At 38.2% G+C, this 17014-nt stretch overlaps 2 protein-coding genes across 3 annotated transcripts; one reads left to right on the top strand and one right to left on the bottom strand.

Moving 5' to 3' along the window:
• Window positions 1–1138: 1138 nt before the first annotated feature.
• LOC102223823 (epidermal growth factor receptor kinase substrate 8-like protein 1) lies at window positions 1139–11484 on the top strand. Its single transcript, XM_014471764.2, has 14 exons — window positions 1139–1231; window positions 2531–2650; window positions 2781–2839; window positions 3138–3270; window positions 4431–4516; window positions 4608–4682; window positions 4768–4916; window positions 5003–5212; window positions 6191–6299; window positions 6378–6521; window positions 6602–6740; window positions 7668–7830; window positions 8719–8851; window positions 9604–11484. The coding sequence occupies exons 2-14, from the start codon at window positions 2533–2535 to the stop codon at window positions 9646–9648; spliced, it is 1563 nt and encodes a 520-aa protein (XP_014327250.1). The 5' UTR covers window positions 1139–1231; window positions 2531–2532; the 3' UTR covers window positions 9649–11484.
• LOC102223567 (nucleoside diphosphate kinase A-like) lies at window positions 10239–15315 on the bottom strand. 2 transcript variants are annotated; one of them, XM_023348760.1, is made up of 5 exons: window positions 15087–15315; window positions 13432–13562; window positions 13251–13352; window positions 13012–13124; window positions 10239–11999 (listed from the first exon to the last, which is right to left on the bottom strand). In XM_023348760.1, the coding sequence occupies exons 1-5, from the start codon at window positions 15298–15300 to the stop codon at window positions 11879–11881; spliced, it is 681 nt and encodes a 226-aa protein (XP_023204528.1). In that variant the 5' UTR covers window positions 15301–15315; the 3' UTR covers window positions 10239–11878. The 2 variants fall into 2 exon arrangements, with proteins under 2 accessions (XP_023204528.1, XP_023204529.1); XM_023348761.1 differs by lacking the exon at window positions 15087–15315 and adding an exon at window positions 14507–14771.
• Window positions 15316–17014: the final 1699 nt, after the last annotated feature.

Genomic DNA, 17014 nt, shown 5'->3' with positions numbered 1-17014 from the left:
TCATTCTGTGGTTAAAATTATTTGCCATATTGTGAAATTACAAACTGCAAGAACGGTTTAGTATTTTTCTCTCTCTCTCTCTCTCTCTCTCTCTCTCTCTCTCTCTCTCTCTCTCTCTATATATATATATATATATATATATATATATATATATATATATATATATATATATATATATATATATATATATAATTTTCTGTCATTTTCAATTAAAAAAATGCTATTTATCATGTCCAAAGTGCATCTGATTCTGTTTTCTGTCTGTAAATTTAACCATGCAGGCATTTGGAAGAGTCACTCTGTTATGTGGGCCCAATGGCCAGCTGGTGTCACTCCTCGCTTACATAAACGAAACCAGTCCACCTCAACGTTACACATAGTTTGCTGTTCAGGAAAACTCAATAACTAATCTCTGTCTGGACTGTATTGACTGCGTTTCTGTAATCTTATCAAAAACGTTCTGCTTTATCCTGAAACTCCATGTAGAATCAATCAATCTAATTGTAGATTTTCAAGATCTGTGTTTCTTATTTTAGAGAAATTAATCCCTAGTGGTCACTACATACACTGCTCCACTGATACCTACAGCAACTTTTGAAATCATTCAACTCTTTTCTGCAAATTACCTGTAGTGAGTGGATTTCACACTTAAATTATTTGGATTTTTTGTTGGATCAAACTAATGTGTTTTTTTTAAAGAGTGCATGCCCAAAAAACCCCACATAACAAAAAATATCTAAGTCTACATTTTTCAATCCCCTCATTATTATATTGATTTTTTTAATGACTGTTTTACTCTAGCTTTTGCTGTAATAGTTTCAAATGAAACTGCATGTTGGCAGGATTTTTAAGCAGACTGAAAACAGTCCTGGAATGGCATTTGTTGCTCTTTTGGCTGACCTTGTGGCACAAGCCACAGGCAGGTGACACAGATACCTGTCAAAAGGAGGAAGAAACTGCCAATTACACAGAGAAAGAGAGAGAGAGACGCAGGACAATATGCATGTATGTGTGTGTGTGTGGGCGTGCATGTGTGTGTGTGTGTGTGTGTTTGGAGAATCAAGGGAGAGCAAGGGAGAGAGACAGCAGAAGAAAAACTTGTTTTACTTGTTCTGACAGATCTTAAAAGGTAGGACGTCCTCTTGTAAACAACCAAAACTCTGTGCGCATACAGCTCAGCTGGAGGAGTGGTGACTGCCACTTGGACTTGCAACTCACATCTCACCAAAAGGTACAGTGATTAATCTTGATTTTACCTAAATTTCTTCCTTTTGTTTTTTTTTTTTTTAGATGAGGAGAGAAAATGGTGATGGGAATGAGAAATGAATACGGAGATGCACCTGTCGATCACCAGCTGTTTTTGCCAGTAACAGATTGCAGGTCTTGGAAATCAAAACGCCAGCTTGTGACATAAGAATAATTTCTTTATTTCATGAAAAATAACAGCTTAGGGGGAAAGAAAGATGAAGAAAGCCAAAGTGATACCCTGAAACCACTCATCTTTTTTTATTCAATGAGTAAAGGTTTCTCTTTAGATTCTGATGGTTGTGTCACCTGCATGCCTACTGGTCATAGTGGTTTTTCCTGAATTTACTTATCTGTCATTTTTCTGAGAATGACGCCCAGGAGAAAACTTTCCAAACAGAACTTCTTTGTTAGGCAGTAACCTAAGATAAGGAGGTCAGCCTTATCTTGTTTTAAAGTTGTTATAAAGTTTTTTATACCATTTTAAAAAATATTTCAGACGAAATCACCAAGGTGTTAAAATGTGAAAACGTGTCAAAATTGACATTAAAGGCTTCCACAAATTGCGCTAAACCTGACTTAATGGTATACTTTTTTTTAAAGTATTTTAAAACACCCAAATGTTCATAATGTGGAGGATTTATTATATGTTACAACGTCTCATCGTGTGTTAACCCCCTTTTATGGAAACAGATTCAGTATTACAACCTGACGGTTTGACTTTTTTAAAAGGTTTATCTTAACCTAAATCATTAGAGATATGTAATCGAAAATTCTTCAACAAAACAGGTTTTTGAGGGAACTGATGGCCCTGAAAGTCCTTTTCTGAAAACAGATGGTAAGACAAGGCGGCTCACAAATCCTCTAAAATGTGCAGACCGGTGAACTAGTTTAATATTTTTGACTCAAATACACAGTGTTGCAATGTATAAAATGTGTAAACATTTTGAAAACTAAAAATTCTTTAAGATGCAGTCATTAATCTAACTGCATGTTAGTAAAATTATTGGCACCACCAGTCATGGTCTTACTTGCAGATTTCTGTAAAGAACAAATATTCTCTAACATGATCTCTTATTTTTTATCCCTTGACTGAATCTACAATAAAATCTATTATTACGAGGTTCAAATCCTTAAACATTTTCAGGCTGTGCTCCTACTATTAAAATATATTTGCATTTAGGCTTTTTGTAAAGCTTTACAGGAAGAACCAGCTAATGCTGCCATTCAGTTCTCCTAATTTGTACTGGGAACTTACTTTACTTTGCTCGCATCTGCATCGAAGAAATGTCGACGTCACCTCCTCAAGTGATTCCAAGAAAGCCTTCTGGGGTCAAAGTGCTGACTCCACTTCGAGAGCAACATCGTTCCAATGGGCTGCCCATGATCACAGACGCTGAGAGAGGTATTTATGGCCACACTGTCTATTTGCACTATTTCTTTTGACTACATGGGTTGAGTCGAAACTCTGAACCGAGTGCATCTGTAAAGTGTGTCAGTTTTTCGGTAAATGTGGCTGTTTTGTGTTGGTACAGAGAACGGCACAAGCGGGAAGTCAAGCCGCAAAAAGCTGATGACTGCAGAAAGAGAAGTTGTAAGTCTGAAAAATGTGGATACTTGGTAAAGTCCGTAATTCCCCTTGTTATAGTATCTACAGATTAAATCTGATACATCAAGAACACAATAAGAATGGCATTAGATATGTGTCATTGATATTGACCAAAAGTGGAAAAAAAATGCAGAATTAAAGATAAATTTCATGATACGCTAAATATTTTTTTTACTTATAGGTAATTAGGTAACATTATCTTCAAAGATCCTGAGAATGGAGCCACCTATCTGAAAATATTTTTGACATTTAAGGTGTTATTTTACACATCTTGTGTTCTCAGGAAATCTTGAATCACTGCTTTGATGACATCGAGAAGTTCATGGCTCGCTTGCAACAAGCCGCGGAGGCCCGGAGCGTTCTCAACCAAAGGACCAAGAGGAGTGCCAAGAAAAGCACCAAAAATGACAAACAAGGTACAAGCTGGTACATGCAAATTAAACTCTGCTGGCCACAAAGCTGGGAAACTAAAAAAATTGATCTGAAACTCAGTTTTTGTGAAATAATCTAGTGCATTGACTGGTTGTAACTTGAGCTCTAAGTAATTAGAGCAGAAAAAGGCAAAGAAAAACCTTTTTAGCCTTCACTAAAACAAGCCAGTAGATAGATTGCTGAAAAAGCTCCCAGGTTATTCAGAAAATTCTTGTATTTGCTGAAACACCCCGCCTTTTGTCTTCAGGGCAGGACAAACCAATCTTAGAGAGCAGCTTATTGACTTGGGATGGTCAACCTGTATTGTTGCTCTTCCTGCCTGATTAATCATTCAACTAATGTTACTTTGGTTTTGTTCTCATCTTATGCAATTCTGTACACACCTACATTCACAGAAAATCGTTATCCGTTGTTTACTAAATCTAATTTCAGTGCATAGACGGCAATGTTAATTCGATTTCTGAGGCTAATAAATAAAAAAAAAGAAGTCGCCCAAATCAGAACAGGTAAATCCTAACATTGTTACGGAGGCTTGATGTCAACAAGATGCAATAGGTGTGCCTTGGACTTTTTTTTTCTTTAATATTTGATGTGAGGAGAAAAGGGTTATGTGTCTTTGGAAATGTTTTAATCACACACATATTCACAGCGATTAAAACAAACTTTTTAATAACGATTAACAGTAAACAAAAATAATTTATTGGCTGCTAAATTTACAGTATCATTTAAAATGTACAATACTGTGAAATGCAACCTTCATGCATTTTTTTTCTGTGAACTTTTAGCAAACTAAGCTAATTCAACATAAAATGTTATTATTTTTTACAGTGTGAAGGTTAAAATTATATAATTAAGAAGTCTTATTTAATTTGAGGGTGTGACTATTTAAATATTGTTTTAAATTCACATTTTCTTTCTGTGTAGGACTTCACAGTGAGTGTGTCACTGGGAAATAAAGCAAGGTTGTTATATTTTTTTTTTACACAGGCAATTACACTCCCATCAGATGAGTCACAATATTTAAACACCTACCCATGTTTGCAAAGGTTTTCAAACAGTGACGGCTCTGTGTCTGTGGTTAAGTGCATGCTCTGCTCTACAGCTATGGCTGTTATTGTGATTGCTTTCTCTTGTCTTGCAAAAGACTTGCTGACCAAGAAAGCGACCCCTCCGTCTGAGCAGGAATTTGTGGACATCTTTCAGAAAATAAAGTACTCCTTCTGTTTATTGGTAATATATAAGCGTCCACACTAAATTCTTGGAAGTTATTAAAAAAACATGTTATGTTTCTATGCATGAAACTACTTCCTGTTTGATATAGGATCGCTTGAAGTCATCCATCTCACAACCAGATGCACCAGATTTGCTCCACCACATCTTTTTACCTCTGAACTTGGTAGGACCGACTTTATGAGACTGTTTGATTTAGTGCTTCCCTTTTTTTAGTCTAACATGAGTGGCATCCATTCTCTGTTTTACAGGTGGTGAAGACCACTGAGGGCCCGACATTAGCTGCATCCGTGAAGAGTCCATGTATGACCAGAGGTGCTGTTTCTCTGCTCCAAGAGCACCTGACTGGAGAGGAAAAGGAGCTGTGGAAATCCCTGGGACCCAACTGGACCTCAGACGCGTCTGTGTCCTTCTCTCTGCACCAATCTCTGCTTCAGCTCACAGCACCTCTGTTCTAAGAAGAAACGCTCTCTCTGTCATCCTCAGTTCGCAGAAGACCGTTTCTGCTCCTCCATATTCGCCTGTCTTCCTAGATGGGTGGCAGCCTCAGGCTTGCGACTCAGCTGGTCGGCTGCTGGTAGATCCCATCCAGTTGCAGCACAAAGAGGACGCTTTTAATGAAAGCATGCAGAAGCAAAGTCAACCGGAACATGTCCAACCTGCGCCCAAGAACTACAGAGAAGGGACCGAAAAAGCGTAAGAGTTTAGTTATTGGAAAAATACATTTGGTGTGTGTGTGTGTGTGTGTGGTGCTTATTTTGGTTAATTATGATGATTTTTTTCAGTTTGCAGCTAATGAAAATGGAACATTTAGGAGTAGAACATTACATTAGATCAATAAAAATCAAATTTTTAATGCAGAAATGAGGAATTAATTAAAAGTATGTTCAGCACCCACTTAAATTTAGCTATTTTTAAAAGGTAGATTTATTGTGAACAAACATTGAAAAGCATATTTTTAATTTATTGCATAATATTGAATATAAATGTTATGGACATTCAGTCAGAATGTTATGAAACTTCATGGAGTTTCCCCCCATGGCATCCAACACCTCCTGCTCCTTCAAATGTCACCAGGTCACAACAAATTGTGAAATCCTCATTTTTGTGTGCCGTCTTTTTGCCTGCAGCTTTTCCAGCCACCTTAATGTTTCTGCCTCAAGTATCTGAATCCTCACATTCTCTGTTATTTCTCTTAGTGCATGGGAGGTTTCTGCACCATAACCATCAACTCCAGCCTTACCATAGTGGTGAAGGAAACGCCATTAGGGCTTTCATCAAACTTTTAGCAGCATAAGATGATGCTTGCGTAATAGCTCTTTTTACAAGCCACTTTTCATGGCATCTCGGAAAATTATTTCAACCTGAAGTTTGCCGTCATGAGTTATGAAAAAGTCAGCGTTTTTTTTCTGTTCTTTTACTCCTGGTCCTCTTTTTGGCTAAAGACGTTGCTAGGGATTTCCTTCGACAGTGAAAGAAACACATAATGCTTTTAAAGCTGCAGCATGAGAAGCACATAGGCCTCCCAAATTCAGGTGAACTTTATTGTTGTGGTTTGATGTCAGATTGGTGTGAAGGAAGGGCAAATAAAAGCAAATGGACGCAGAGGAATTATACTTCACTTGGACAATGTTGTTATTTTATGAGCTGCAAAACTTCTGAATGTAATTTCAGAAATAAAAATGGGATCCCACCAAATGGAGAGAGAATGTATCACTGTAATTACGACTTTGTGGCCAGAAACAATGATGAACTCTCTGTACTACATGGGGAAAAACTAGAGGTACACTGCACCCCCACAAGTGAGCTCAATACTGACCTGTAAAAAGCAGAAACTGATTTAACTGATTTCTTCCTTTAGGTCCTTGAATTATCATCGGACCGCTTTTGGAAGTGCCGGAATAGTTATGACGAGATAGGACTTGTTCCGTGTAATATTCTGGAGCCTCTGTCTGCATTGAACAGCACAGAGAAAATCCATCCGGTGCTTCGAACAGAGTCAAGGGTACGGACACGGCTATGTTTGTGTTTCTGAAAATACTCTGCGGCCTCGGTTTGGAATAAGTCCCGCTTCATTCTCAACAGAAAACAGCTCTCCCCCCTCGGTGTTTCTCGTACGCCCCGTCGAGCAGCGACGGGTTCAGGCCGAGCGCGACCAGCCGAGCAGAGCGACATCAGAGCATGATTCTGCCATCGAACATGACAAAAGAAGATGGCGACCGAGGTAACACGCCGGTCCATGCAATGCAGTACTATTAAAGTAATGACAAAACAAAAATGACAAACAAAAAAAATAACAGATCTTGTTTGCTTCTAAAATAATTAGATGTTTACGCATCATTAGCAAAGTTTTAATATTTATGCTAATGGTACACAGAACCCACCCATGCAGGAATTTAAATATGAAAACTGAAATCAGTGTAAAAAACATAAATGACATATTTATGTTTGGAATGTAAATATTTAGGAAACTTGGAGAGTTTGCACAAGATTAAATTTCAGACTTCTATTGTGTTTTCTTTTCTTTTCTTCTTCCTCTCTATCCTCATCTCCTTCTTTCCCTAATAACTTTTTACCTCACCTCTCTTCCTTTCTTTTTCCCTTTCTGTTCCTGCTTCTTGTCCATTTCATTTTAAATAAATCTAAAGCATCATAGCGAAATCAGTAATGCTCTACTTGTGAAAGTAGATCTGTTGGGCATCTTCTTGGCACTCAGACAAAAACTCTGATTACTACACTGGGCATGACACATGAAAATCAAAATAGTTAATTTCCTTTTGGGTTTAATTAAGTATATCTGAATTTAATTAATGGGAATTTCATTATTCAGATCTACACCACCTAAACTTTGCTACATCTTTTAACCTTATAACCAAGAATTTATTTTTTGTATTTTTGAGGATTTTAACTAAATTTCTGTTGCAACACCCTTATTACAAATTTGTAAGGTTTGTGTTGATGTGGCTACACAATTAGGACCAGATGTTTTTTCTTTCTGATCCAATTTAAAGTTGTTTATTTCCCCAAAGTTTTTAGGCCTAAACTATACAAATGAGAGAAAAAGCAGTCAGGATATTGCATTTTAGAAAATCTCTCTCTATTGCAAGTCTGAATAACATTGCTCCCCCCCCCCCCCCCCATCTTGTAACAGTCATGGTTATGAACAATGAGCTTCTGCAGCGGCTGGCTAAAAAAAGGAACCCGCTTGAAGAGATGGCGGTTCCCTCCACAGCTGGCACCTCGATCCCCCTGAACTACCACTCCCAAAGCGCTGAGGTGAAGGCCTGGCTCTCTGCGAAGGGCTTCAGTCGGGGGTAAGTGTTGAATACTTCAGAGAGATGATATAACAACGTGCATGTAGCGACGCAAAAATCTGTTCCTCACGGTATATTTTAACAGGAAACGAGTGTTCAGTTGATCTTACTAGACATATGACGTAGTTGTTATGTGGTAACAATGTTCATTTTTGTTGCCAATCAGCCTTAGTCCATTTAGAAAGTCGGTTTATTTGGAGACTGAGGATCAGCTTGGGTCAGAGTCACCAACACATCCGTATTGCTACAAATGCTGTTTGAAGAATGGGATGCAATCCCTCAGCAGTGTGTGACTAAGCTGGAGACCGTCATGGGAAGGAGGTGGTGTGTTTGCCTATAGTTCTTCCACGCATTGCTGGAGCTGTGTTTGTTAAACAAATAAATAGCAAATCTATTCGTCAAACTTCAGTCATCCAACCAAAAATGACACAAAACAGTAGTCAGAACTGCTTGGCATTAACAAATAAGAATTAGTATGTTTTCATAGGGACAGTCAATATCCTCAACTTTTCTGCTTAATCCACAAATGCATTCTCCTTACAAATGTGGCACCATTTAAAGGGAATTAAACTGGTTTCCCAACAGTTTGAGATGTGTCCCTGTGGTACCGATGTCTGCCAGTCTGCTCCAGAGTGCAGTGGCTACAATGTAACTCACCACCATCAGTGGGTGAATGATTGACTGTGGAGCAAACTCTTTGGAGTCCTGTATCATTTAGCATCTCTCTGAGCTAGCATGAAAATGTTTTGAATCAGATTAAACCACTCACCGCTTTCCCTTGAGCATCTTTTATTTTATCGTACTCTCTCGTAAATATTTGCATTTAATTTCCATTTGAAACTAAGCTGGCGACAAACTAATCCGTTTCTTTCACAATTCCTCTGTTAGGACAGTGGAGACGCTGGGAGTTTTGAATGGAGCTCAGCTCTTCTCCTTAAAGAGTGAGGAGCTCTGCAGTGTGTGTCCGCTGGAAGGAGAGCGCATTTACCTGCAGCTGCTGGGACAAAAGTCCCTTCTCGAGGTTTGTACCCTGTTGTCTCTGTTGTCAGGTTCTGTGGTCTGGTTCTGTTGTCAACAGGCATTTATTTGCTCGGCCTTGACTGAGGCACAGACTTGCATCACTTTGCCAAATTGTTACTGAACTGACCTACATTCAAAATGAGCAAGGACAAGAAAGTAATCAACTCTGATTCTGTTTCATTTTTTTAATCAACTAATAGCCCTTATATAATACAATGTAAATTTGTTTATATTGAAGATATCATTAAAACCTTTAAATAAGGAGTTCACTTGATAAAGTGAGGCAGATAGTGTCAGAGTTATAATCCTTTTAACTAGTAAACAGTGGTGAATCTACTTATGTGAAAAGTTGCTTAATTGTACAAAAAAGGACTTTACAGTATTACAATTGTAGTTTTAAAGACCATGATCCACATAAAGCCGAGTATCACTTAACCATTAGCAAAATTACATAAAAATGTTGGAGAAAACACTTTGCTCAAATTCTGACAAACCAACAACAAATTTCCATTTAGGTAAATGTCAGGGACAATGAAGTAAAAATCATACAACATATTCAGTCTGATGGTGCATTTTGTTAAAAATAGAAGGTAACAATGATAATTGTTTGTGTTAGAAATTGAGCTGATTTAACTTTCCATCTCTATGGAGGAAACATTGAGGAAAACAGGTGGATGTGTCATCTTTTGCTTTTAAAAAAAAGTGATTATAATTTTGTTCTATTGATCCAGCGTATTGTTTGCTTCTTACCAGGACGTGCGCAAAGTTTCTGAACTAGAGACGGTGGTGGAGATGTGAAATCTGATGACTGACCTGGGTTGGTAAACGTCACGATATAAGACAAAGAAATCAATAGTGACTTAAAGGGACATGAGACCAATCTGTTGTACATGAAGGCTATATAAATTCATCAACTACACAGTAACATGAAGATTACATACATGTGTTAATTATAGAGTAATATCTGCACTGAGAAAAATATTTTACTTCTTTTTTTTAAAATAAACTCTGCTAACTTTGTTCTTAGTGTTTTCATGTTGCTAGAGTTTTATGTCTTTTTTAAAATGCTGTTAGCCATTATGTTCATTGTGTCAAAAAGCATCTCGAACACAGCATTACTAAAAAGTAAGGCCTTGTATTATTGCACATGAAGGTTACATGAACTACGCATTAATGATGCAGCCCTATTGGCCGCACCGACATGCAAGATGTTTTTATTTCACACGTTCTCAAAATAAATTTCTCTTACCGTTTTTATTTTGTTGTAGTCACGTCTTAGTTGATATACTGTGGATACTAACAATGTGAATCAAATAAACGAGACAAAATGATTGTAAAATGATTACATTAACAGAAAACCTCTCCAGATTGTCCACTTTTCGCATTCATTGATGTTTATTTCACATTCATTTTTATTATGTCACTTTGTACAGCCACGTGTTGTTTCAGTCTAAATGTACAAGCATATCACATTAAAAAAAACAAAACAAAAAAAACATTAGTGTTGATTTTCTGTTGTGTTCAAGACAGTGAGGCGATCATTTGCTCTGTTAATTATTGCTTAAAACCCAGAAATATTCCTGTTTGGAATATTCACATCTCACCAGTAGAAGTCAATAGATGCATTTGTAATGTTTATTTTGAATCCTCTAACTCATGATATCTCTCAACACTAAATTCAGAATTAGCTTTCAAGTCTTTTTCTATCAGTTGTGAAAAGTTTTTGACCCTGAGACCCCTTCACATGCAAAAAAACAACAAAAAAAACACTCATCCAGGTACACAAGCAGAAGGAAAATCAACGTGATGTGCACATAACGTTGCTTCACCAGTTTTACAAATAACTTTCACCAGAGGTCAAATTTTACCGTGTAAACAACAACTGACCTTTCAGATTACCCTGTGTGGGTTTTGCAAGCCTGTCCTGATTTGCTTTCCTAACATCGTCACAGGGATGAAGATGTGTTTACTTTCTATATTTATTGCTCATTTTAGATATTTTGACACAGAACATTTTACAAATGTGCCATTGCTGTATCCTATTTCAGAGCGGCCATAGAACGACAAGTAAACGAAAGCATAAGTTAAAACAATATCCACGTGTGGGCTCTCCTTGGGGGAGAGTCTTAAGGAAGATTTAAGCTAGCAGGTAACATTGTGAACAATAAAAATCAGTCCTATGAAGGAAAGGATGAGGGAGAAATGTTCAGTTGACGGTGTGTGACGTTGTGTGAATCCAACTTTTAAACTCCTCCTGCACAGCAAAATCATTTTGAAACAATTATTTTTAATCTTGTCCTCAGCTTTGAATATTTTGCAGTGATCAGAATGTGAAAAAAAAATGTCCTAAAAAAATACAGGTATGTTTGAAGCCCCGCCCAAAAATGAGCCCTTGACAACAGGCTTATATTTTTGGGTTATTGCTTTAGCGCCTCTAAGGAAAATATGTCATTATCTACTTAAACATTATTCTAGTTTTGTTTCATTTTTTAAAAACTTTTAACCATTTTTGCTCTTTTATTAATATTTTCAGTGCATGGCCAAATTATGGCCTCAAAACAAATCTTGCCAAATGTAGAAAAAGTTGGCTAAAATACAACATTTCTGCCTAGGGGACAAAAAAAAAAGAAGCCAGTCTAGAAAGTGTGTGTAAAATGTGTTTCTTCGCTGAGAGAATGTGGATGAAAGGTTCAAACAGAACATTTTTAAAAAATACAATCATAATAAATTTACTTTGTGTACTCTTAAGTCAACATTCTGCATCTTAAACCCTTAAGTAACTTAACCATTAGACAGAAACATGTTGATTACAAATTAATAAAATATGCACCAGTTCAAACAAGGATTAAAAACTAAAATCTGACAGAACATCAACATTTTTATTTGTGTGCAATTCTGAGGTAAATCACTGAGATCACTGAATACGGCTCATGTTTTACAATCGCCTTTGGTCGCACTGAAGTGACGGACCACTGAGCAGCAGGGAAAGAGGCAGTAAATCTCTCACTTCCTTCGATTGATGCCGTCTTCACACATCGTCGTTGCTGGTCTGGTCCCAGGAGTCCCAGTCCAAAAGGTCTTTGGTTTGAAACCACAGCTGGATCTCCTTCTTAGCCCCCTCCACCGAGTCACTGGCATGGACCACGTTCCTTTAAATAAGCAACACTTGTGATTACTTCATCGACGCGAGTTGATAATGGGCATTTACGTACATTGAATTGCAAAACTATTCATGAGCCTTGAATATTTTTAACTCTTTCTCCTTGTAAACAAATGTTTTATTGGGATTTTCTTTGACATACTAAAGTTGTGCATAATTCTGACAGTAAATGAATATCACAGGTGGTTAATAAAAATCTAAAAGGAGAGATGTATATTTGTAAAGACTTTGTAGAACCACATTGCCACAATTACAACTTCAAGTCATTTGTAGATTCTTCTCAATCAAGAGATGAGACTTTTTACAGAACATAGCTCTGCCGCTGTAGAGGGAGAACGTATCTAAATATCTTTTTCAAGTCCTGGTAGAGATTCTCAGATGGATTTAGGTCTGGACTTTGATTAGGTCGTTCTAAAATATGACTATGCTTTGATCTAAGCCATTTTGTTTTTAGGTCTAGGTGTATGCTAGGTGTTGCTATTCCACTGGAATGTGAAATGTTGACTCAGTCTCAACTTTTCTGCAGAACGATCTGGTATTTAGTTCCTTTCATATTCTCACCAACACTAACCAGCCTCCACCCAAGGTCCCTCTGTATGTGAAGTAAAACTTCGCGGCGGCATCATTCCGCCACCACCGTGTTTCCACAGAAATACATTGTGTCCAGTATGGTGAGTAGAGTTAGTATTCTCAACATTTAGACCAAAAAGTTCAGCACCTGCTGCATCTCAACCTAACACCTTCTTCCAAAGCACAAATTAGATATTCCTGCATAAACATCTTTCTTCTTGTCACTCTATCCCATAAGGCCCAGATTTGTTGAATGCGTAACAAACAGCTGTTGCGTTGACAGATATTTCCACCTGAGCTGTGAATATTTGCAGCTCCTTCAGAGCTACCATCAGGTGACTTGGCTCCTTCTCTGGCTAATGTTTGTCTTGTATTAATTTTATTTTGTAAGGTTTTGTAAAACAAGACAAGATTAAATTATTTGAGTTCACCTGCTGACATGAATGCTGAAATCTCCTCTGACGGTTCCTGCCTGAGCCTCAGCCGGGTTAGTGTTTCCCACCATAGTCCGTGATGTCTGAACGACGTTATGCCCTTCCCATACCTAAACATAGATAAAAGCACCGCTCATGCATTGCAGCGGACTGATAAACAAGTGCGAGATAAAGCAAACACAATGTAAAAACTGCAAGGAGCCCACAGCCGGGCAGAGAAGAAGGGAAGCCCTCACCATCACAACCAGGGGTCCAGAGGTCATGTAGCGCAGCAGACTGCCGTAGAACGGCTTGGTCCTCAGGTTGCAGTAGTGCTCGGACAGGACATCCTGAGACGCCTTCGCGGCAAATACAGCTGGAGTTAGGAGTTAGAGAGAGGTCGTTTTTTCACACAGTCAACACACAGAGTTTATTTACCTGCAGCATCTTCAGCCCGACCAATTTGAAACCTCGCTGCTCGAACCGCTGGATGATCTGTCCAACAAGGCGACGCTGGACTCCGTCTGGCTTTATGGCGATGAGAGTCCGCTCCCTCACATCTGGGAGACCTGATGTGGCAAAAGAACCTAGGAGTCAATATACAACTGAAATGCACAGCTACATGTTGGTGGATCAGCAGCAGCTATCCAGCAGAGAAGATGAGTAATGATTGTCCGAATTCAACATCTTGGAGCAAGGAAGCGCATTTCTAAGTGCAACTCTACAAGCAAACATGCCGTCTTCCTGCCCTAGCGAACAGCATGTTAACTGGACCTCATTGCATGGCCTTGAATTGTTCTGTATTGTGATCATCAGTCTTTAGCAACTTTGATCCCTTTCCTTGTTTAAGCCACACAATAAGCACGCCAGTAAAGTCCACAACTAAATGACTCCAAAATTAACAAAAATAATAAAAAAGAGATAAAATTAACAATTCTACAAACACAATTCCTAAAACAACCACACAACCTGACAGCAGTTGTTGTTATTCAAGGTTGTACAACCTATAATCAAGCTCAGGAGGTCTTTATTTTTTAAATAGGTTTGGAAAACTGTTCAGACTTAAACTAGTAATATAATAAATTTTATGATAAAAAAACATTTAACAGTGACAAAAATAGTTATATATATATATATAGTGCGAATACTTTTTTCCCCCACAGGAGTCAACATTTTCTATACCATTTTCTCTTAAATAAACCATGTGACCGGTTCATTCCTCATGGATGTTTTACACATGTCAGCTCCAGTTCAGTTGTACTCCACGACTCCTGACAGGGGCCACAACACCAGGAGCGCATGAATGACTGCATGCGATCCATTAACAACACACGAGACCCGCCACGAGAGCAGCTGAGAAGCGGCGCCACGCAAGACGTGAACAATGACGCACGGGCGGATTGGTTGCGAGTTCGAATCCGTAAACGTTCAAATCTACGCGATGATGCTGCACCGCCGACAAAAAGAAAAAAAAAAAAAAAAAAAAGCGTAGATCCTTACTGAATCCGCGTACCTTTGGGCATTTTCTGTTGCCACACGCACGTCCACATCACAGCCACGAACCTTTAACACATTAACCCAGTGGTGCCCAAAGTCGGTCCTCGATGGCCCGGCAATCTGCATGTTTTAGTTCTCTCCCTGGTTTAACGCACCTGGCTCAAATGATGTCTCATCATACGGCCTATAAGAAGAACATTGACATGCTGAAAAGGTTGTTACTAAAACCCGGGAGAGAACAAAAAATGCAGGATGCCGACTTTGGGCACCCCTGCACTAATCTATCTCTGGTTCATGACCCCGTTAGTCTGGAGGGCGGGTTTGTTGTCAAATATTGTCGTTGGGTTTTGGGGGAAAAAAACTTTGCGCTTCGGGGTTAAAGTCTCTGACTCGAGTGAACTCTGCTCAGAGATTCTTCCATTCAAATTTAAAAACACCGTTACTCGGAGACGAAGTGGATGAAAGGTAACAAATAACCAAAACTTATAAAGGGGGGAAAAACAAACAAACGCGCAAAAAGGAACTTACGGAAATGCACGAATGACTCCGACTTATCACCTCCACAAAAAAAGAAGAAAAAAAACCTCTTCACTTACTTGATTTGCGCCTGTGCAAGACGAGATTGTGTCCCCACCTCTGCGCACAGAGGAGCCCACATGGCAGAGTTCGTTTGGTTTCTTGAGTCCCTGTGAAAAAGTGCTTAAGAGCCGCGTGGAAAACCCTGCGCTGCAACATGACCGTGCGCTTCACGCGTGTTTTGTCAGCCCCTGGAGTGAAGTCAACCCTCCCCATTAAAAACTCGCCAGTCATCCCCACCCATCTGTCCGGCTCCACTCACTGACAGTCGCTCCTCAATATTTAACTCTACTCGTGCCAGATCCCTCTTCCTTCATGCATTTTTAGGCGCTTTAGAAAAAGATACATAATGTCAATTTCATCTTCCTCCATAAGGCCTTTTCGCCTTGCAGCAAGTGTGTGATAACTTTGAATCAGTCACTGGTCTTGCCTTCCCAAGAGTGTCTACGTGAAGAAAGAAAGACCTTACGCAAATCAAAACTATTGTGGAAAAGGGAACATTTGAAGCAGAATAACCGGTCAAGTCACAACTGGAGTTGAGCCCAACCTCTTTCACCCTTCAATGCTGGTCAGGTCTGTTTTAAAAAAGAAAAAAAAACTGCGCCTAGAACCATAGTGACCATAAAGATTCTCCTAATTTGGGAGGATATTCAATAACAAAATTCAACTAGGAACAGATAGATTTTAAGAGGGGGTCTGTAAATATCAAGGAATTAAGAATGTAAAATTCTTACCCTTATTGTTTTTGAAGCGGTTAAAGTCACTGCTTCTGCTTAGCATGAAGATCTTATCCTCCATTTCACATGAAATCTTTGCTCTCGACAGACAGGCCTCGAATTGTTCTCAGATCTTACATTCCCACTGTTTTACAATCCTTTTATACGTAAAGGCTTTTATTAAACCCATTTGTCCAACAAGCTTTAATTTGCAGGTATAGTTTTTATATCTTATATTAACTTCGTCTTTAACTTACTGTTAAATCTTGTTTATTGCTTTGTTGTTTGTCTTGTAAATCACTTTTAAATGAGGTGCTATAGAAATAAAAGCAAGTTGTGTTTATGCCGCAGTTTAAAAAAAAAAATCACATCAGATGGAGGATAAAAGATTTAAAAACCTATTTCCCTCTAGATCAGTGGATCTTAACAAACCAAAGAGCCACTTCCACCTTCAGTCCTGCAAAATAAAACTGTTTTAGAGCCACGTGTTACATAAGCTTTTGAGAAAAAAAACTTTTTTATGACTCCAACTAATATTTCTATTTTTACGTTTTTAAAATAAAGGAAATCATTTTAAAAAATTACAAAAAGAGGATGTCTACATTATTTTCTTTTGGATGTTTATATTTTTGGGAAATAACATACACAAAAGCACTTCGTTTCCAATCGGACTAGAAAAAAAATATCATTAAAAAGCAGCTAAAATTCTGTATTTATGTCGACTATATATTTAAAAAAATGTTTCTGAACATTTTAGCCAAATTATTATTAGCCATTGTGAAAGGACCAAAGAGCCATTTGTGGCTCCACAGGTTGCAGATCATGTTCTGTTACGTCTGAATTGTGAATTGCTTTTCTTTTGTTGTTGTGCTCCCGGTTTCTATAGTGCATGTAGATTGGGAACAAGGCTGGAATTGTCCTACAGCAACAAGACATTAGTTTTTCCATTTTATCACCCTTTCTGTCTAGCCCTTTGACAAAGTATAACCTCTTTAACACATTTTATTCCCAATAATAAGACTGGTTTTCTGTTACCTCCACTTTTGTAATTTTACTATACATTTTAAAGCAAGTGTGATAATTTTATTTAAGACACCAATCAATTTCTGCACTCTCTTCTACAGAAGGAAAGACCACAGTGATGTAAATCCACTCTTATTTAGAATGCAACTCCTTTTCCATTTCCCTATAGAACCTGTGTTGCCCTGTGGGGATGTACAATAATTTCTACC

The sequence above is a fragment of the Xiphophorus maculatus genome, chromosome 16, assembly GCF_002775205.1.
Source record: "Xiphophorus maculatus strain JP 163 A chromosome 16, X_maculatus-5.0-male, whole genome shotgun sequence".
NCBI lineage: Eukaryota > Metazoa > Chordata > Actinopteri > Cyprinodontiformes > Poeciliidae > Xiphophorus > Xiphophorus maculatus.
This window is presented reverse-complemented; position numbering and strand designations above follow the sequence as displayed.

Coding starts and splice junctions, on each gene's coding strand:
- LOC102223823 (XM_014471764.2), top strand. CDS start 2,533: ATGTCGACGTCACCTCCTCAAGTGATTCCAAGAAAGCCTTCTGGGGTC. Junction 2,840..3,137: donor TGACTGCAGAAAGAGAAGTT/GTAAGTCTGAAA, acceptor TTGTGTTCTCAG/GAAATCTTGAATCACTGCTT. Junction 4,517..4,607: donor AGTACTCCTTCTGTTTATTG/GTAATATATAAG, acceptor TGTTTGATATAG/GATCGCTTGAAGTCATCCAT.
- LOC102223567 (XM_023348760.1), bottom strand. CDS start 15,300: ATGACTGGCGAGTTTTTAATGGGGAGGGTTGACTTCACTCCAGGGGCT. Junction 13,353..13,431: donor TCGGGCTGAAGATGCTGCAG/GTAAATAAACTC, acceptor TTTGCCGCGAAG/GCGTCTCAGGATGTCCTGTC. Junction 13,125..13,250: donor CTGGACCCCTGGTTGTGATG/GTGAGGGCTTCC, acceptor ATCTATGTTTAG/GTATGGGAAGGGCATAACGT.